The 21820-nt window shown below is 48.0% G+C and overlaps 1 protein-coding gene across 1 annotated transcript in view; it reads left to right on the top strand.

Annotated features, from left to right (window-relative positions):
• Nucleotides 1-21820, top strand: part of SCN11A (sodium voltage-gated channel alpha subunit 11) — a 75639-nt gene that overhangs the window by 33301 nt on the left and 20518 nt on the right. The window contains exons 12-19 of the mRNA XM_084754902.1: nt 3937-4066; nt 5552-5790; nt 7192-7374; nt 11619-11978; nt 15270-15671; nt 17612-17725; nt 18835-18952; nt 19879-20033. Coding sequence (XP_084611028.1) covers nt 3937-4066; nt 5552-5790; nt 7192-7374; nt 11619-11978; nt 15270-15671; nt 17612-17725; nt 18835-18952; nt 19879-20033 — 1701 coding nt within the window. The remainder of the gene's footprint in view (nt 1-3936; nt 4067-5551; nt 5791-7191; nt 7375-11618; nt 11979-15269; nt 15672-17611; nt 17726-18834; nt 18953-19878; nt 20034-21820) is intronic.

Below are 21820 nucleotides of genomic sequence, written 5' to 3' on the forward strand. Positions count from 1 at the left end.
CTGCCAAACGGTACTCTTAGATTAGTCACAGATGGGAGAAGGGTGTGTCCTTTGGCACAGACAGTTTGAAAAGGGCACCACCGGCTCACTCTGAAGTAAAGCCAAAGGCATTAGATGGCACATAGGTTGCTTGAGCAGTTGGACCTGGCAGAGAGGAGTGGTGTGTGTGTGTGTGTGTGTGTGTGTGTGTGTGTGTGTGTGTGTGTGAAGGTGTGTGTATGGAAAGGAAGGAGTCCAGCAAAGCACGTTACATAGCTGCTGCCACCTACGGTAGCTGGAGGTTGAACCCCATGTCAATCCATCATTGGTTACAGACTGCTAGGGACTGTGATCATACATAATTTTGCTGTTTTTTTTTTTACTTGTTGTGTAATGGGAAAGAAGAGTTTGGGGCTACCAGAGGAGATGCTTGAGGTAACACCCTAAGACCTATGCATAGGGCAACCAACAGCATCTGTTTGGTACAAACCAACCTAGTAGTGACTGGAGCTGGAGGGAGAGTAGTGAATTACTAGCAAATCAGAAAAGATTCCCAGGAGGGCGATGTCTAAGCCCAGTGGGAGTCATCAGGCCAAAGGAAGAGAGGGCACTGGCAGTGGTGAGAGCAACAGGTGCCAAGGCCTGGGACAGGAGAACACAGACCACGAAAGTCTGTGTGTGTGTGTGTGTGTGTGTGTGTGTGTGTGTGTGTGTGTGTGTGTTTGGGGAATGGTAAGCAAGAGCTTGTATTGGCAAGATGAGCAATCACAGAAGGTCTTAAAAATCAAGCCAACGGGTTCACTCAGTCTGTATGACGATGATAAGAGGCAGGAAGCTCTGAAGGGCTAAAGCGAGAGAGCAAACTGTGCTTTTGTTTTTGTTTTTTGAGACAGGGTCTGACTATGTAGCCCTGGCTGTCCTGGAGCTTGCTCTATAGACCAGGCTGGCCTAAAACTCACATCGATCGGCCTGCCTCTGCCTCCCAAGTGTTGGAGTTAAAGATGCACACCACCAGACAAAACTGCAAATGTATGTTTTTAAAATCCTGAATGTAGGTTGATACAAAAGTAACTATGATTCTGCATTGTTGAAATTTACTGCTTGATATTGGAATACAATCGCCCCCCTTCCCCCCCCATTTTTTGAGACAAGGTTTTTCTGTGTAGCCTTGCCTGTCCTGGACTCACTTTGTAGACCAGGCTGGCCTCGAAGTCACATTGCTCCGCCTGCCTCTGCCTCCCGAGTGCCGAGATTAAAGGCGTGCACCACCACACCTGGCTTGGAACACAATTTTAACGAGCAAGGATCTGATATACATTGATTTAGTGCTCATTTCCTGCCTTATGTTTTCTTGCTAATGGTTTATTACTCGTGCATATTTTATATTTACATTATATCAGTGGTCCTCAACCTTCCTAATGCTTCGACCCTTGAATACAGATCCTCATGTTGTAGTGACCCCAACCATGGAATTGTTTTTATTGCTGCTTCATAACTGTAAATTTTCTACTGTTAGGAACCATAATGTACATATTTGTGCTTTCTCGTGGTCTTAGCTGACCCATATGAAAGGCTTGTTCCGCCCCGAAAGAGGTCAATACCCACAGGTTGAGAACCACTGCCTTCAAAATGAAACTTTGAACGGTTTTCTTATTTGGTTTCAAAATGGCTTGTAAAGCAACAGAAATGGCTTGTGACATCAATGACTGACCAAGGGACTCCCGTGGATGTGCAGTGCAGTGCAGTGGTGGCCCAGCAAGTCTCATAAAGGAGATAAGAACGTGGACATGAAGAGTGATTGACAGCAACCATCAAAGCCCATCAGCTATCAAAGTCCGTCCTCTACCAGCTTGAGAAGAGGTTGTCTGTGGGTTCAGTGTGGAGCATTAAGGCCATCTGACACCCAAAGCACATTGGAGAGCTGACTCAAGACTCAAGAAGAACGGTGCCTCATGAGCTGACTAAAAAAATCTGAAAGCCATGTCCTTCTGCACTCTCATGCTACACAACAACAACCACAGACCATTTCTTTATTGGATTATGACATTTGAGGACCAGCGGATGTTATAGAGCAACCAGTGATGACAGGTGATGACAAGGCACTTTAAAGAGCCAAACCTGCCCCCCAAAAAGAGGTCCTGGGCCCTCTTTGGTGGTCTGCTGACGGTCGGGTCCTGTTTAGTCTCCTGAGGCGAAATCATTACATCTGAGGTGTGCACTCAATATAGGTCGTGCACCCAAAACCACGCTGCCTGCTGCTGCCATCAGCCAACGGCAAGAGCCAAGTTCTCCACAGCACCTGGCCACACACACATCACACAACCAACCTTTCAAACGTTAAACAAATATGGCATCAAAAATCTGTCTCATTTGTCGCTTTCGTCTGATCTCGCCAACCTTCTGTCACATCTTCAAGCACCTTGACACCTTTTTGTAGGGAAAATGCCTGCCCAGCCAGCAGGATGCACACAACGCTTTCTGTGAGTCTGTGGGACCCTGAAGCAGGCATTTGCACACTACGGGGATAAAGAAACTTAGCTCTTGTTGACACAAACACGTTGATTGTAATGGCTGCTGTTTTATTAATGAAGGTATATTTGAGCCTAGTTGTAATGATTTAAAGCTCACGGTCTGAAACTGAAATTTCTTTTTCAACAAGCTAAACACATTGAAGAGAGGGAATTAGAGGAAACTAGAGGAAACCAATTAAGATGTTGCCACGGTAACCTGAACAAGAGATGGTGGCAGTTTGCATGAGGGTTGGAACAATGTGTTAACTTTTCCTGGGGAGAATTAAACATCTCCTTACCCAGGTAGGCATCAGTGACAGACCAAAGAAAGAGTTCCACCAAGCCTAGCTTAGTGAGTCAGTGAGTTGGGTTTTTTTTTTCAATAGGCACATGGGGTCTTATGGAAAAGCCCTCCCCAGTGTGAGTGAAGGTCCACAAAAGCCGTAACCCTGGAAATCCATGCGCAACTGTGGTCAGCCAGAGCCTGCTCCTCCAGCAGCTGTCTACTGTGTTTCCATCCATGAAGGTTCATCAGTAAGCTGCCTCGGGTCAGGGACTGTGCTCCCAAGGCTGACGACCTGAGCTTCGACCTTGAGACCCTTATGATGGGATAGAAGGAGAGAACCAACCCCTTTTAGTTGAACTCTGACCTCTACTCCTGTGCTGTGACATATACACATGTAAAATAAATTTAAAAAAATTTTTTTTAAACTTCCTGACTGAGCCTCCTGGATCTCTTAGCTTTCAAATCTCTTGCGTCTTGGGGGTTTCCTTGGCTTTACGTGCTTCCCTCCTTCTTCAGGGAAAGAGTGTCTGAATTTGTAGGAAATAGCTAAAAACAAAGATGGAGAGAGATGAGCCAACTCACCCACAGAAGGAGATGTCTGGCGGTTGAGTTGAACAGGGCTTGTGGCTTATTGAGTTGATGATTTGTTGAGACAGGAAAGGACATGCTTTACGGGAGGAAAAGGCAGCCAGTTCCGTTTTGGAACAGTGTGTATGTAACTTTCCCTGGTGAGACTAAAACATCTCCTTACACAGATAGGCCACCAACGACAGATCAAAGAAAGAATTCCACCACGCCTAGGTTAGTGAGCCAGTGTTGAGGTGCCCATGGGGCATCCCAGCAAATACACGGAGGGGACCATGTATACAAAGAAGTAAGGCATGGGTGGTGCTCACTGGTAAACATGACTCTTACCATCAAAGTAGAGAGTTCTGTTTGCTCTTGGTTGAAAGTGAATAAAACAGATTTTCTGTAGGTCAGACTCTAGAAATGCACAGGTAGGAGAAGAATGAGTGATCAAAGTATATTTCTCTGGTCTACTCCACGTGGACAAAGAAACTGAACGTTTAACACGCTGTGAGGAGAGAGTGAGCCTGTCCGTGTAAGATGCTCGGCATCTTCATTTGACCTTTAGAAGGGCCACCATGCTTTCTCTTACAGCCACAACTCCTCGAGCAAACGAAACGACTGTCCCAGAACCTGCCTGTGGACCTCTTCAGTGAGAACATGGATTCCTTCCACAGGCAGAGAGCTCTGAGCGCAGTCAGCATCCTGACCATCACCATGCAGGGTAAGTTCCCACTGCAGGAGAGTGACTTCTTTATGTGTCTCTGGCCCGAGTCCCTCTAGAAGCCCTCTACAGAGGACACTCAGTGGGAACCAACCCACTGTGGCCTCCTACAAAGACAGACTCCCCTCATGTCACAGGAGCATGCAAGGAAAGTGGCTAGAGGGAAGCGGGCCTTCCTGAGAGCTCTGCTGCCCTGCCCAAGTAGGCCTCCGGGGCGGGAGTTGGCCAGAGGTCAGAAGAGACTTTAACCTGAGAGCGCAGACAGTGTCTCACAGCAGGCTGGCCAGCCTCAGGAGCTCTGAACAACAACAGCCAAGAGGGCTTGCAAGACCTTGCCAGGAAGAGGCAATCCTCAAGTTTAGAGCCAGGAATCTGGTGTGGGCCAAAGACCATATAGAGCCTCTGCTAGCTCTGATTAACAGCAAACAGTGGAGCTCCAGGAAAAGGTTATACGCTCAAGAGCATGGGAGGCTGGGAGTAGATGGGGTTTTTAGCATGTTTGATTTATTAAATGACCGTACTTGGCCTGCACTGGTCCCTGAAACGGTACCCAGCAAATCAGGGCTGCAGGCAACTAAAGGCCTGAGCTCAAGCAGCTGACAAAATACCTTCGTCTGTTGCTTTTTAAAGAAAATTTTGGTGACAAAGTAACATGACAAAAGCAAACTTAAGCAAGAAAGGAGGGAAGAGTTTTGGGAACTCACAGTTTGGGGGTACACTCCTTGATGGTGAGGCAAGAATGAGAGGCAACTGGTCACATTGTGACTATAGTCAAGAAGGCGACGGGGACACGGGAGGGTGGCTGGCCTGCTCACTTTCTTTTTTGCAGTCCAGCTCTCTGTCCCATGTCATGGTGCTGTCTACATTTAGGGTAGGCCTTCCCACCTCCACTAGTCTGGGAATTCCCTCGCAGAAATGCCCAGAAGTTTGTTCCCTTTTGTGCTCTGGTATTTCTGAATCCTCCAAATTGATAGTCCACATTGACCATCACGGCACCTTCAATTGTCCCTGACTTGCCTGACCTTCTTTCCTTCTCCTAAGCCCTGGCTGTCCCCCGTGTGGCTACAACCATCACCACAGACTCTCTTAAGAAAGTAGAGCCTGTGTCTACCTCCCTGGCTGTCTCTGTCTGTCTGTCTGTCTCCCTCTCTTTCTTTCTTTCTCTCTCTGGATCATAGCTAATCAGTGTTTGCCTCTGTTTCTGTGTCTTAGATACTTGACTTTGCCACATGCTAGCTCACTCTCTCTCTCTCTTTCTCTCTCTCTCTCTCTCTCTCTCTCTCTCTCACACACACACACACACATACACACGCACACACATGCACACGCACACACACACACACGTGTGCACACACACACACACACACACACACACACATTCCTGTGGAAAAGAGAGCAGGGGACACATGTGGACAAAAAGACATAGAGCAGCCAGTCTGGTTCAGAGCAAGCACCTCAGTCATCTTTCTGTTCTCTTCCTTCCAGAACAAGAAAAAAGCCAGGAACCTTGTTTCCCATGTGGGAAACAGTTGGCATCCAAGTACCTGGTGTGGGACTGCAGCCCCCAGTGGCTGTGCATTAAGAAGGTCCTGCGGACCGTGATGACAGACCCCTTTACTGAGCTGGCCATCACCATCTGCATCATCGTTAACACGGTCTTCCTGGCCATGGAGCACCACAACATGGATGATGTTTTTATAACCCTACTGAAAATAGGAAACTGGGTAAGATCAGGCTCCCGAAACACGTGAGGTATTTTGAATCATAACTCTGTTGAAGTGCAAGCATTTTCAGTAACATGACCCAGACTGCAGTCTTGTTTCCCGTAAATGGAACGAAGGCGAAGGACAACTTTGGGTCTGAGTTTTGCACGGGTCGCCTTTATGGTTTTCCACAGGTCTTCTAGCAAGTTAAGGCCTCTTTAGCCATGTAGAAGAAGCCATAGTAGACAATCCTGAAAGGAACATTCTGAGTGTTGGAGAAAATTAAGAGGATGCTAATCATGGCTGGGGTGTAGCTCAGTTGGTAGAGAGCCTGCCTAGCATGCATGAAGCTTTGGGTTCAATCCCCAGCACCGCTATATAAATTGGCCATGATTTCTGTGATCCCATCACTCAGAAGGTAGAGGCAGGAGGATCAGGAATTCAAAGTTGTCTTCAGTCACTTAGTAAGTTCAGTGCTAGCCTGGGCTACGTGAGACTTTGTCTCACCACATCCTCTTCGCCCCCAAGGGGGAAAAACATCTCCATAGACCCACAGTAGTGAGCTCCGTGGTCCCTGTTCTGAGAACACCATGCGTCATAAACCAATGCAACTTTTGATCCGTAGATAAATTCTCAGGAAAGATGAGCCAGGCCTGGCAGGTGTGTGTGTGTAGGGAGGAGGCATGTTCCCAAGAGAGTGAGGATGGGGTGGACTTCCTGGATGCCTGTCACTATGTGTCACTGGTTCTTACTGAACAGATTGAGCCTCGATTAAATCTAAGGTAGGGAGGAAGCCGTACTTTGAACAATTGTTCACTTTCACTCACGCTTCCTGTGGGAAGCATTTTTTTTTCTCAAGGGAAAATGGGTCTCTCATATATCAGAAACACAAACAATTAGTGAGTGGGTGCTTTACTCTAATTAGCTAATGGATTAATGGATTGAAAATCTTACAAGAAATGGCCAATCTTCTTGTAAAGTGCAATACAATACATACTTTTTAAATTTTAAAATAAGGAAATTCCAGTTTTGTGGATTTTTCTTGGGGTGGGAGGCTAGCAAGAGAGAGCAGGAGGAATGGGGGGGGTGCAGCAAGGGGGGGCAGGATGAACAGGAAGGAGTTATGAGAACTTAAAAAGTAAGTAATAAGATAGTTTAAGGCAGGTATCGAGTTGGAGGTGGGATCTGGGTCTCCGCGCCCAGGCCCAGCAGTCAGCAGATGCTGCTCTTAGCACCTCCTGGTGCCACGCAGCTGTGGTAGTGCAGGCAGCAGCCTGGGCCTGTGTGCCAGGTGCCGGGACCTTAGGTTGGCCTTGACAGCCTTAACGACTTGTTTGTAACTGCTGTGGTTCGCTCTGAGCACCCTTAAGCAGGAGCCTCCAAAGCGAAGCTAGTTTCCGGCTGTGTTTTGCCCCACTGCAGGTCTTCACTGGGATTTTTGTAGCAGAAATGTGTCTGAAGATCATTGCGCTGGACCCTTACCACTACTTCCAGCATGGCTGGAACATATTTGACAGCCTTGTTGCTCTTCTGAGTCTCGCTGATGTGCTTTACAACAACCTGTTGGATAAGAGCAATCGCTCGTTCTTGGCTTCCTTCAGAGTGGTAAGGCGCTTTCTTTTCCTTTTTTGATTAATTAATTTTTTTTTTTTTACATTTTAAATGTACTTCTATCGTGTGCCTATGTGTGGGTGCATGTGTGCAGTCGTACACAAGCGGAGGTCAAAGGACAGCTTACAGGAGTTGATGATGATGTCCTACCCTGCGGATGCTGGGGCTCAAATCCAAGTCAGGAAGTGCCTTTCTCCCCTGAGTCATTTCACCTGTACCATTCTCCTCTTCCTCTCCTCTCCCTCCAGTCCCCTTTCTTCCTTCCTCTGACAGGACCCTGTCCATCCTGGAACTCATTACATAGACCAGGCTGGCTGTGAATTCCTACAGATCTCCTTGTCTTTGTCTGCCAAGTGCTGAAGTTATGGGCGTGTACCACCACACCTGGCCCTGGCCCCGGTGCCACTTTCTCATTTCACTGTATAACAACATTCTGAATATAAAAACAGTGAGTGGGTTCAACAGATATCTTAGGCTGAACCTTAATTCATCTCCCCTTAACACCAGGACGAAATCTGTACTCATCTGTCGTTCAGCATCTGGTGGGTGTCCTGAGTCCCATGTCTGGTGGGTGTCTTGAGCCCCACGTCTGGTGGGTGTCCTGAGTCCCACGTCTGGTGGGTGTCCTGAGTCCCACGTCTGGTGGGTGTCCTGAGTCCCTTGTCTTTTGAGTTGGTCCAGCAACTGCTTCTCTCCAGACAAGAACAGAGAGGTCTGGAGATCAAAAGCCTCAAGGTTTTATTTATTGCTCAGAGGCGGCTTAGAGCACGCAGGGTGAGGCCCGTGGCCTGGGCGCACCAGGTTCCTGGTCTTTCCGGAGGAGGTGGAAAATAAGTTTTCCATGGAGTGTTACGGTTTAGCTCTTTTAGACTGAGATTGCTGGTATTGGAAGGCAGTGGGGACTTGGGAGCCCCACATGTGATGATACCAGAAGTGTTACAGCTCCTTGTTTGAGCTGCTGTGGTAAGGGCGGCAGAGGGAGCAGGTGGATGTGTAAACCTGCCGGGTGGCAGGCAGGTCAGGTGAGGCACAACAGGGTTGGCAGTGCTTCACTGGGGGGTGGGGGGGTGGGGGGGCGGGGTCAGCACCAAGCTAGCAGCAGTGTGGGAGCCGGCTCCCATGGCTGCAAAGGCCGTTCCACCATTGATGCCTGACCACTGGGCATCCAGCGGTGGTTCCCCCTGGAATAAATGGACGGTCCTGGTGGGGGACTGGGAAGCAAGAGGCCTTGAGCATGCCAGCCAGCCTTTAAAATAAAATAAAATAAAGTAAAATAAAATAAAATAAACTTTGAGCAGTGGGGAGGGGTTTTGAGGGTGAATGGGTCTTATCTGATGGGGCTAGGGGTGCCAGGATACTTATTCTACATACAGTGGTACTGTATCTCATTTACATGGGATCACATGGGGGGGCTATCACAAGAAGGAGAAGGCAGCACTTAATTATCCTATGGTTGAGGTAATGACTTCTAGATACAATTAAAGGTCACTTGCTGGAGGATAGGCTTGCCTCAAAATAGGGTGAGTGCTTCAAAGAATTCCCTGTGCTTGTTGAACAAGTTCCTTATCAGGAAAGGGTCAGACCTGTAATCCTTCTTTGAGGGTACTGCTTATAAAATCTGGGGCTGCTGGATCAGGTAGTGTTGAGATTATTTTTATATAACTGTGTTTGTTCTTTTAGTTTATTTCTTAACCTGGCTACCACACAATTAATTGAGACTCTTTTATATTTGTTTTTAAAGCTGTGCAACAGGGCTGTGAGCAGTTTGTGTTCTTAGCTCTCTGTGTTACTTTGTCTTAATCTCAGCCGACATCCCAGCAATACTTGTACATTGTAGCATTTCTCCGCTGCAGCTCCTTCCTCCTGATTTTTCTACCCATGGCTGAATCCCCTGCTTCCTCCCCTAACTCCTGAAGTCCAGCCCTATTCTCTTCAATTGGCTGTAAGTTGCTATATTGACATATCAAGGGGACAGTTGAGGAGCAGAATTTACACAACATTTAGACAGGAAATCAGAATTAAACTGCACAATAACATTATGCCTACAAGGTGAAGTGGGAACCCTGCTGAGAAAAGGGAGTCCGCCTTTACAGACAGCACATAAAATGGCGATCTGGAAAAGTCAGACGTCAACCTTATCCAACAGAGTCCCACACGCAACCACCTCCCTGGGTAGCCCAGGCTGGCCTCAAATTCCCAATCTTCCCAAGGCCTAGAATCAAGGATGTACCACCATGCCCAGCTAGTTCAGATTGAATTCTTAAACAATAATCTTTAAATATCTTATGTATGTGTATGAATGTATGTCACATGTGTGCAGATGCCTGGGGGGGCAGATGATAACATCAGAGCTCCTGGATGCCAGCCACCCACCGAGGAATATGCTCCAAGAGAGAGTCATGTGCTCTTGACTGCTCAGCCATCTTCCCAGCCTCAGAACAAGATATTTTCTATTTAAAAATAAAAATAAAATAAAAATAGTGAGATTGCTGAGCTAAGGTAGTGGTGCTTGCTTTGGAGCCTGATGATGTGTCTGTGTCTGTCTGTCTCTGTCTCTCTGTCTGTCTCTGTCTCTGTGTCTCTGTCTCTCTCTCTCTCTGTCTCTGTCTCTCTGTGTCTCTGTCTGTCTCTGTCTCTGTGTCTCTGTCTCTGTCTCTGTGTCTCTCTGTCTGTCTCTGTGTCTCTGTCTCTGTGTCTCTGTCTCTGTCTCTCTCTGTCTCTGTCTCTCTCTGTCTCTCTGTGTCTCTGTCTCTCTGTCTGTCTCTGTCTGTCTCTGTGTCTCTGTCTCTGTGTCTCTGTGTCTCTGTCTCTGTGTCTCTGTCTCTGTCTCTCTCTGTCTCTCTGTGTCTCTGTCTCTCTGTCTGTCTCTGTGTCTCTGTCTCTGTGTCTCTGTCTCTCTCTAAAGCACTGTTCTAGTTCTATCCTGTTACTTCATTGTGGTAAAACAATATGACCCTGAAGGAGAGATAACATGTTTTTTGTTTAAATCACAAGTGGGGGATGAGAAAAAGACTTGTGAGAGAGCAGGTGATGTTTATCCCCTTAAAAATCGAACCACCAATTGGGGGAGATTGGTTGTTAACCAGCTGAAAAACATCCTCGAACAAATTCTGAGAGGAGGTATAAATGTGAGCCAAAAACAAGAGGCGGGGCCTTTGGAGACTTGGGATAGTTCTAGCTGTTCATTGCTCCACTTCGGGACTCTGCTAGAGAGAACCGCTCGAGGGAAGGGTTCAGGGCTCCAGGCTCCTGCTAAGCTTTCGGGTTCTGGCTGCTCCAGGTTCCAGCAGAAGAAATCCTCCTGATTACTCCAGGAGAATTGTTCCTCGGAACTGATATCCTTATGGTTTCATTATTGTGTTCTTTAATCTTCTTTTCGTATTGTTCAGGTTAGTCGGGTTATAAGTGAGGTACTCTCGATTAATAAGTTCATAATAAAATACATTTGCTAAGAAAATTGAGCCTACATGACCCAGAGTAACTTGGTGAGAAAAGAGTTTGTTTGGCTTATATTTCCAGGTCATAGTTCATCACTGAGGTAGTCAGGGCAAGAACTCAGTCACAGTGAAGGAATCAGAGCAGAAGGCACTGAGGCACACTTCCTACTGCCTGTCATGCTCACGAACCCGCCGTGCTCATCCAGTTTGCTTGCGCAGTACATGCCCAACTGTATAGGGCTGATGCTGCCCAGAGTGGACTCATCAACCAAGACAATCCCTCCTGGTCCTATCTGACCTGGACAACCCTTCAACTGAGACTCCCTCAGAAAACAGCTGAGGCCAACTAGGACAACCACCATATGTGTTCCACAAACAAATGAACAAACATACTTAAAAAAATATTTAAATAGGACCCAGACAGATGGCCTAGAAGTTAGGAGCACTAACTGCTCTTCCAGAAGATTCAGGTTCAATCCCTATATGGTGGCTCACAGCTGTCTGTAACTTCAGTACCAGGGTCCTGACTCCCTCTTTCGGCCTCCAATATTGCACACATGTTGTACATGTACACTCTTACAGGCAAAGCACCCATACAAATAAAAATTTTAAAAGTGAAAACAGAGATTTAAATAAGAAAATAGAATTTGAGATAGGAAGCTGGTGACTACGGCCCAGGTGAATGCGACAGGTTCTGAAAGGCCTAAACACTGTGCTTGAGGAAGGTCATTTGCTTTCTAGACGAGCTCCCTGTTTGCGCGGACATTAACTTTCCTTTTTGTTTGTTATCTGTTGTCACAGCTGAGGGTCTTCAAGCTAGCCAAATCCTGGCCCACTTTAAACACTCTCATTAAGATCATCGGCCACTCGGTGGGAGCGCTTGGAAACCTGACGGTGGTCCTGGCCATCGTGGTGTTCATCTTCTCCGTGGTCGGCATTCAGCTTTTTGGTAATAAGTTCAACCAGACTGTCCACATTCCGCAGGCGACGCAGTGCAGGCGGCGCTGGCACATGGGCGATTTCTATCATTCCTTCCTGGTGGTGTTCCGCATCCTCTGTGGGGAGTGGATTGAGAACATGTGGGAGTGCATGCAGGAGATGAACGGCTCCCCACTGTGCATCATTGTGTTCGTGTTGATCATGGTGATAGGGAAACTCGTGGTGAGTCAAAGTTCCGTCTGTCCTGATCATGTATGTGCTCCCCGGTGCCCCCCAACATCCCCGCCCCCCACATCTACCCAATTCTGTCTTTTGTTTTTCTTTTTAACCCATCAAGTCCAGTTTGAGTTGCTCATGTATTCTTGGATGTGTGATCTTCTACCGAACTGTGGTTACTTACCAGGAGCGACATTTTTAAAGGAAACTGACTCTCTCTCTCAGCAGCATCAATTGCAAATGTCTCCTTGTCCAGGGGCTGGGACTTCATGGCTCCTTTCCTGCTCCCAGCTGGAATTTGGTCCAGCTTGGGCTTGCACGGGTCTGGGCAGGCTGTCACACGGGCTGTGAGTTCATGTGTGCACCTGCCGGGCTGTGTGCAGAAGCACAGGTTGCTCCTAAGTCTTTCCATGATGATCTGTGAGCCACAGGGCAAGGGATGCGACATAGATGTCTGGATTAGGGCTGAGCACTCCACAGTCTCTTAAAAACACCTCACAAGTGAGCATTGTTGTTCAAAGTATGACACAAGTGAATCTTTTAACAATCTCCTTTCTATGGGGCCGGAGAGATGGTTCACTGGTCAAGAGCACTGGCTGTTCCTCCAAAGGACCTGGGTTCAATCCCCAGCACCAACATGGGAGTGCACAGATACCTGTAACTACAGTTCCAGGGAGCACAGCTGTCTGTAACTCCACTTCCAGGGAGCCTGGTGCCCTCTTCTGGACACCTTAGGCACTAAGTAAACACATGGTAAACAGACATAAGCGCAGCAAAACACTCATACACATAAAAATGAAACTGAAAAAAAAAATCCTTTTGATTTTGACCTGAGGAAGGTATAGGCATGAGACAAAACCTCTTTAATGCACGGGACACATATTATTGTATAGTTTACTGGCCGTGCCTGTGGCCAGTCTGTCCCTGATGCTTGCTGTAAGAAAATCATGTTCTCTTGGTCAGTGATTGGCTAAGACAGTGGCCTTCAACCTTCCTAATACTGCAACCCTTTAACACAGTTCTTCATGTTGTGGTGACCCCAACTGTAAAATTATCTCATTGCCACTTCATAACCATATTTTTGATACTGTTATGAATAGCAGTGTCTGATATGCAGGACATCTGATATGCAATGACCCATAGGGTTGAGAACCACTGGCCTAAGGGAAGGCCACATGACTTGTTTTGGTGGAGAAGATACAAAGAGACGTCCACTGGGGGGAATCATAGGAAGGACTTTTCATTCTTAAAAATATGCACAAGAGGGCTTAGGAAAAGAGCCACATAAGAAAGTGCTTGATGTACAAACAGGAGTGCCTAAACTCCAATGCAGAATGAGTGTGAGCAAAGAGCCTGGTGTGGTGGCTGGCACTTGTGCACCAGGGCTGTGGGAACGTGGAGACAGGCGACCTCTGAGACTTGCTAGTTTGTCTACCTGGTGAGCTGCAGTCAGTGAGAGACGCTGTCTCAAAAAATCAAAACCACAGGAACAAAATCTGAGTTTACACAAGCACTCCCAAGAACACACGCATGCAGGCACACAAGTACACACACACAGAGAAAGGAAGAGGGAGGGGGAGGGAGGGGAGGGAAGAAAGGAGAGGGAGAGGTGGGGGGAGATGGTCCTTTACTTCCTCTGGGTCTTTTCATGACTGTGATTCCTAGAGGAGCCATACACATTATGTACTGATGTGAACGAATCTGTCCGCAGGTTGTAATAGCCCAGGTTCTTTCTTCACACACCCTGTACTCTTGAGTTTCCTTATTGTGTAAGGCGGCCTGAGTCTTGTCCTTCACTGATTAGATGCATACTGGTGAAGATACCGAGATGTAAAGATGCATAGCATCCTTGGCTTGGGAGCTTCAGAATCAAGTAGGGGTCATGGGGCAGATGTAACTGTCTACACAGATAACTTTATCCTAAGTGCCTAGTAAATTGTCTGCAGAGCTGGTGAGTGTCACAAGGTTCAGGAAAGCAGGGCGTCACTAATGGGAGTTGGAAGACAGCCCTGATTAAGGATCTACGGACGGCTGTGGTACTTGAGAAGGCCACTGGAAATGCAGGGAGGGCTTGATGTACAGAGGAAAACGTGAGCAAAGGTCCAGGGAGAGGAATTCTGCTGGCGAAGCTGAAGATCTGTGGCTAGGGCCACTCACAGCCTCAAAGCACCTCCCGACAGAGGGCAGCCCGCGACCACCTGCAGCTCCAGGTGCAGGCGATCCTGTGCCTTCTTCTGGGCTCTGTGAGCACCTGTGTACACTTTACATGCACACGCAGACACACAAACAATAAGTATTAAATTAAAAATCAATTAGTGTACAAAACATAATTGAATTGCGACATTTACGTGCATGAGTTGGTATCTTTTTCTTATTTCCATGTGGAGGTGGTGCATCACTGGAGTGTGTATGCAGGTTCATACGTGTGTGGGCACCTGTATGTGTGGGCCCACAGTGTCCGTGTTGGGGGGAGGTATGTAGAGGCCCTACGGTCATGTGGCCGCTCTTCCATCTTGTTCTTTGAGGCAGGTTCTCTTAGTCAGGCCCAGAGCACACAGAGGTGGCTGCTCTGGCTAGACACTTTGCTCCAGAGGTTTCCCAGCCCTGCCTCTGCGGCTGGAGTCTCAGCTGGGCTTCCATGCCCACTTGGCATTTGTGTGGGTCCTTGGTACTTGAACTCTAACTGCTGAGCTGCCTTCCAAGCCCCCCGCGATTTGCTCCTGTTGGCCTCTTCTCCACTTCTTGCCCTCCCCCCTTTCTGGTGTATCCTTCCATCCCCCGGGACCCTTTCTGCTTCCATGTAACACGTATCCCACCATACAACTTTATTTATTTATTTATTTTTTCCGGGACAGGGTTTCTCTGTGTAGCCTTGACTGTCCTGGACTCGTTTTGTAGACCAGGTTGGCCTACAACTTTCTTTTTTAAAATCCCCATTTTTCTCCACCCTGCAGTTTCCTTTCTATTTCATGCCCGGTACCTACACTCACACCCACATACACATGTGTCTACAAAACCTTAAAAGTGGACCTGCATATGAGAGAGAACGCTTGACCGTTCTGAGTCTGGGTAATTCCCGGAGACACCCCGCCCTGTGCTTTCCTTCTTTAACTCGACCTTTCTGTGCGTCTTGTCTCTGTTCTTTCCTTGGCCTTCATCTTGTCACCTACTGTGTGGCTTCCTTGGAAGAGAAAAGGAAGTCTCATTTGACTGGAATTGAGCCTTGAGGGAAAAGGTTGTTCTAGGAGCTCGAAGCACCTCTTTCTTTGCTAACTGTCCCCTGTTCCCTCACCTCAGGTGCTTAACCTCTTCATTGCCTTGCTGCTCAATTCCTTCAGCAACGAGGAAAAGGATGGGAGCCAAGAAGGAGGCGCCAGGAAAACCAAAGTGCAGCTGGCCCTGGATCGGTTCCACCGGGCCTTTTCCCTCTTGCTTCACGCTCTTCGGAATTTTTGTTGCAAGAAACGCGGGGGACACAACCCCCAGAAGCAGAAAGGGACCATGGGAAGCTTTGCTGGTGAGAGCAAAGACATGATTCTCCTGGACGTGCAACCCTGGAAGGAGTTTGATGCGCAAACGACCTTGGACACCGGGCAGGCCTGGGCTCCGATGGCCCCACTTGCAGAGGAAGAGGATGACACCGAGTGGTGTGGTGAACTCGCTGCCCCGCCCGTCTCACACCTTAGCGCTGGGGTTCAGGTATGGAAGGTGCGCATGTCAGATTAGACGTGGTTGAAACACACAGTCGTCGCAGGGCACTCGTCACCATCACGTTCTAAGTATTGTTCAGGGATACACAGTTATAAGATGAATACGCTCTCTGACACATCAGGCTAATCCCGGGGTGGGTTTCAGATGAGTGCTATGTTTGCAACATGCTATGAGATGTCAGAAAATCCCCCCGAGTAGCCAGCAGCTTAGACTTTAGTTGATGTGATGTGGTCAAGTTCATAACTGGGATTAGCTGTCACACACCGTTTTTAGGTGTCCCCGAAGGTCACCACACCAAGCTTTCCATGTTAATGAAGTGGTGTTCTTGTGTCATCCTTTGTTGCTGTGATATAATGCACTGACAAAAACAACTTAAAGTGTTGGACCCTGGCCCAAAATGTTGGACCCTGGGAGTCCAATTCGGGAAGGGGGAGTCGCCTCGAGAAACCACTCAAGTCACACCAGCTGAGAGGTATAGGTATAGGTAAAATTTATTACTGACACACCAAAGGTCCCAATTGTTGATGTGTCAGGGTCCCTCAGCACTTGGGAGGCGAAGGACCCCGAGTAGCTGTTACAGGCTAGTTTTAAAGGCAAAAACCACAAAGCGGGTGGGGTTGCTTATCACTGGAATCCATATGGATATTAGGACATCTGGCCTAGGGGAACTTCTTGTGAGGACATCTGATATCTGTAAATTTGTATGTAACTATTCTGGGAATTAGGGTGGAACTCTTGAGGTTAGCAGTTCCAAGAACTGGGAGAAGCCTCTGGGGTCAGAAGTTTAGGTTTTACAGTTTCTCAAAAGGAGAAGGTTTATCTTAACTCACAGTTCAAGGTGTGGGGTGGACAAGGCCGCAGGAGCTTGAAGCGGCAGCTCACATCACACCCACAGTCAGGATACAGAAAGGGATGCGTGCAGCTCCTGCTCAGCTGCCGTCTCCACGTACACAGCCCGGGGTCCCAGGCAGGGAGTGGTGCCGCCCACAGTGGGCCATCGTCTCATCTAAATGAACACAATCAGGGTGACCCCACATGCATACCCAGAGGCCACATCCCAGGCAACTCTTGACTCTGTCAAGATGACACCATTCTAACTTGCTAGGAAAATCTCTGCAGAAAAAGGATAAAAATTATTTTTCATTTTTCTTACTCTTTGTCTGTCAGGTAGTACTGTTACTTTTTACTAACTTGTGGCAATACACGCCGGTGTATTGTTTAAGTGACTTATTAGTTAGCTATTGAGTTGAGTGAGCATGTTTTAAAATGCAATAAATCTTCATATTGCTTCTGGGTGGTAGCTCTGAGAGTAAACAAGCAAACAAAGAAAACAGAAATTCCAGGCGTGGTGGCGCACGCCTTTAATCCCAGCACTAGGGAGGCAGAGGCAGTTGAATCTCTATGAGTTTGAGGCCAGCCTGATCTACAAATCAAGTCCAGAAACAGCTAAGGTTACACTGAGAAACCCTATCTCAAAAACAAAAGAAATCAAACAAAACCAGGTATGGTGGTAAAGTGCCTGACATTTGGGCACTGGGAAGATGGGGCCACTTGCAGCCCAGATTGTCTAGCTGATTGGAGCGCTCTGGGTTCAGTGAGAGACTCTATCTCAAAAATAAGGTGGTAAAACAATTCAGAAAGACATCAGGCCTCTACATGATCTCCCTCTCTCTCTCTCTCTCTCTCTCTCTCTCTCTCTCTCTCTCTCTTACTACTCACTAGGGGGTAGTTCATCTCTGAGTTGATCGGATAGTGTGAGTTTCATACTGGAACCACACTGCTTTACAATGCATTCCTGTTTCTGTTTCATTCGTAGTTTTCTCAGTATATTTCCATGTTGAGTTTTTCAGAGCAGACTTCAACCTTGCTTCATGTCAAATGAACTGGCCAGAGAAATATTAACTCCACTCTGGGTTTCTGTGTGTCAGCCCTGTGATCTCCCTCTGGAGATCAAGCAGCCCCCCAGCCCAGATGACCAATGTGTGGAAACTGAGGTGTTTTCTGAAGAAGAACCGAACTTAACCATTCAGAGTGCTCGAAAGGTAATATTCCCAGGGTGTCCTGAGGGGGAGCGTGTGACTGCTCCACACAGTGTCCCCAGGATAGCCTTGTGGAACAATATCAGATTGAGTGAAGAAATTATTGCCAGAGCTGAGTCACAAGCAAATGTGTAAGTCAGTGTCTTTCAGTTTTGCTACATTGATAATTGGGGTAAGACAAATGATCACCGTGGTGAGGTTTCCTGTGAATTTTAGCATGCCTACTAGTAACCCCTGGTCTCCATTCATAGATATCGGGAGTGTCCTGCAGCTGTGATAATTTAAAATGTCCCTAGTTAGGGGGAGAAGGACCAATGGGTAGGTTGCTTGCCTTGCGTGCATAAAGACCTGAGTTTGATCTCCAGAGACCACAAGAAAAAAGCCAGGAATGGTGAGGGATGCTTATAATTCCAGTGGTGGAGGGAAGGGAGAAGTAGGAAGCTCCTTGGGGCTCCATAGTTAACTAGACTGGCCCACTTGGAGACCACCAAGTAATGAGCGACCCTGTTCCCAAAAAACACTGGAGATGGTCAGATCCTCAGGAATAGCACCTAAGAATGTGTTCTGGCCTGAACACACACACACACACACACACACACACACACACACACACACACACACACACACACACACACCGCATGCATATGCAGACACATGGACACACAGGCACATATACACACTTGCACACATGCACACAGGCATGCACACACACCTCTATTTTATTTTTTTAAAAGTCTGTAGGCATTGCTGAAATGTCTCTACACGGTTAAGTCAGACAGAGTCACTGGCCAAACCTACTATTCTATCAGTTGGGATAGCTGAAAATTAGTCTCAGTGGAGCATTTTTCTTATTGCTGCCCCTCTAATTGGCAGCCTATTAGGGTTATGATTTACACGGGGGATAGGCTGAGCTAGTGTGCGCACATAAACCTGGCTGCTCCTTAGCGATGGAGATGGGATAATTCTTCCTGGAGTGGGGCTGGTAGAGAATGTAAAAGCCCCAACAAGCGAGGTGTGTTATTAACATCCTTACATCCAGAAGCCTCCACTTGTGGGTTCTGGCCTGACCACCTTGGCGGCTGATGCCCTCTTCCCTCTGTTCTCACATGCAGAAGTCTGATGCTGTAAGCGTGCTCTCAGAATGCAGCACGATTGACCTGAACGATATCTTTAGAAATTTACAGAGGACCGTTCCCCACAAGAAGCAACCAGATAGATGCTTGCCCAAAGGTAAGTGGTCGTATGCTTGCACATGGCTCAAGGAACCTTTGGGTGGGATTTGTGTTCTCTGTGGCCTGTGGTTTGGGCGGGTGCCTCACTTCACTTCTACCACTGCTCTTAATTAGATTACTGGATTCTGGTGGACAGATTTTTTTAAAAAAAGAGACTGTTGGTTTAGGCATGTTCCACTCACATAACCCAACAGAGCAAGTATCTGAACAGCCATCCTGGGGAACTTGCTGGGCCAACATGTCAGCCACTCTGTAGAGTCCTTGGGACAGCCACTGTCAGAAATGAAGGAAAATGAGGTACAAAGGGCAGTGTCCTCTCTGGTGTTGCCTGTGCTGAGAGCAAAGGCAGCTTGTAAACCTCTTTACAATTGATCAAGTTCTTCCATCTGTGGCTTGAGTCCACAAAACCTTGGGAATACTTCATTTCTGGGCACTGTGCATTATGTTACATACCTCCCCCTCCCCCCACCCCCAGTTTTGGCGTAACTAGTAACCATAGGTCATTGAAGGCAAATGGTGGTAAACAGACCTCCATATTATTTGACCTGGGGTGGTTGTCTCTGCTGCAGCCGACGGCTTTGCTCATGTGAGTGGCATCAGTGAGGGGACAGCAGGTCTATCTTGAGCTTAACCGAGCAAGCTGGCTGTGCGGCACATGGCTCACTGTCCTGTGAGAACCAATGGACAGACCTGAAGATGTCTCCTCTAAGCAGATGGTGAAGGGAGGCAAGTGGAAACAAGCAAGGCTCAGAGTTGGCACGCTGTGGCTTCACCTCGTCCTGATGGCCACCATAGCGGAGTCCAGGTTCCAGGCTTTGGAAGGGGACCATCTCTGTGGGAGAAGCTGAGGTCCACAGGCAAAGGACATGAGGTGACCAGTGTGATTCAATCCAGACACTAACGCTAACCAACGATTCCTTTCAGGCCTCACTTGTCACTTCCTATGCCACAAAACACACAAGAGGAAGTCTCCCTGGGTCGTGTGGTGGAACCTTCGGAAAACCTGCTACCAAATCGTGAAGCACAGCTGGTTTGAGAGCTTTATAATCTTTGTCATCCTGCTGAGCAGCGGAGCACTGGTAAAAGATGCTCTTGGGGAGGAGACTGGGCGGGGCAGGGGACACTGCATCGTGACTGTCACTGTGGGGGAAGGCAGCGAAGGGAGGGTCTTCACTGATGACTCCTCGCTGAGCTGGGTTTACACTATGTCTAGAGTCAGACTCCCAATCTGAAGATGCTTTCCCTAGCCGAGGAGCTAGCTCAGGCCGGACCTTGAAAGTACCTTCCGAGGTCTAGCCTTGAACATCTCCACTGTATCCACATAGTTCCTCCTCAGTTCCTCCTCTCACCTTCCCTGGAGACCATGGTGTTGCTCTGTAAGACAAGATGTTAGGGGACAGGTCAGCCTGTAACCAGCTGCTCTAAGGTTTCCCATCACGTGTGGCCCCTTAAGGGATGAGGAGACACTGTTCTGTTCGTGATTCTGCCTGGTCCAGGTGCTGTGCACATCCCACTGAAGCGAACAAGGAACCGAGTCTGTCTGCCTTCAGGTCAGGGTTCTGCCCCCTCTTCACTCCTTGCAGCCTCTCCCGTCCTCTCCCCAGCTTCCCTTGTCACTTCCGTACTTCCCCTTTTCTTGACACCCCCTCTTCCTCAGTTTCCTGCCCCCCTCCCTCCATTTCTCTTGTGTCTGTCCTTAGAACGGCTCAAATATGAAACTAAACTTTCACTGTCATGCTAAATGAACAAATTCTTCCTTGGTTTGGAGTGGCAGATCACTTCACAGTCCGCTTGTAGCAAACATGGATGCTCTACATACAACAACAGAGATTATTCCTCAAACAGAAATGCAGGTTCATCCTGGGACACCCTCCCCCAGCCCCTACCCCCGATGGACTTTGGTTGTGAGTCGTTGGTAATTGTGTCTCCATGCTTGTGTGTCGTGAAAACCATCGTTGCCCTTATTTTATTTGAAAAAATGGTGCCAAGCAGCAGAAAGGCAGTGGTGCAGTCAGAAGGCCATAGGCGCATGCCCTGTGGTGCCAGGGAAAGAAGACACCAGCAGAAACCTACCAGCAGGAGGCCCTTGCTCTCACTCAGCTTTTAGAGAGGCAGGTGTAGGCTGGGCGGAGCAGTTCAGAATGTGCCCGGTAGAGGGCGCCAGAGGAAAGAGCCAGCCCACTTCATAGTGTACATGCTTACGTAGAGATGAAAATAAGAAAAACCCAATCCATCACCGCTGCGGCCTAAGGACCGACATCATCAACATCTCTGGAAAGCTTGGTCTAAAAGCTGAGTCTTGAGCCCGTTCCAAACCCCTGGATCAGAGTCTACTTCGTGATAAGTTCCCAAGCTGACGGCAGCTTGTTAGACTCCGAGAAGGTCAGTCCAAACAAACGCAAAGTGGTAACAAGAACCTCTTGTTAGAAATGGGCCCAGGTATCACACCAGAGCCTTCGAAACTCAGCTGCATGTCTCGGATCTGCTTAGCCAGCTTGTGGTTACGCTTTCAAAAGAGAAAGCGAGACTGCACTGCTGTCCAGATTGGCCCGTCCTCTCCAGACCGGTACTGTAGACAAGCGAGTGCCTTGGCCTCCAGGAAGACGGACACAATGATTATGCACTATGGTTGTGAGTGATGGGCTTGGAGCAGGAGAGGCTGAAGGGCAGAGAGCGGGGACCAGCACTCTAGCCAGCCTTGTGGGAACAGGGCACTTTCCATAGAGTGTGCACAAGTTCCCAAGGCTGATCAGGAAGCAAGAGGGTAGAGAAGAGATGAAGAGCTGTGTTAGCCTCTTTTCACCTTTTTCTGATCTAAGCCACAATGTGAGCCCATGCACTGGAGGCACCATAGGTCTTCCCGCCT

This window comes from Acomys minous (assembly GCF_964271855.1).
Source record: "Acomys minous genome assembly, chromosome: 13".
In the NCBI taxonomy this organism is placed as follows: Eukaryota; Metazoa; Chordata; class Mammalia; order Rodentia; family Muridae; genus Acomys; species Acomys minous.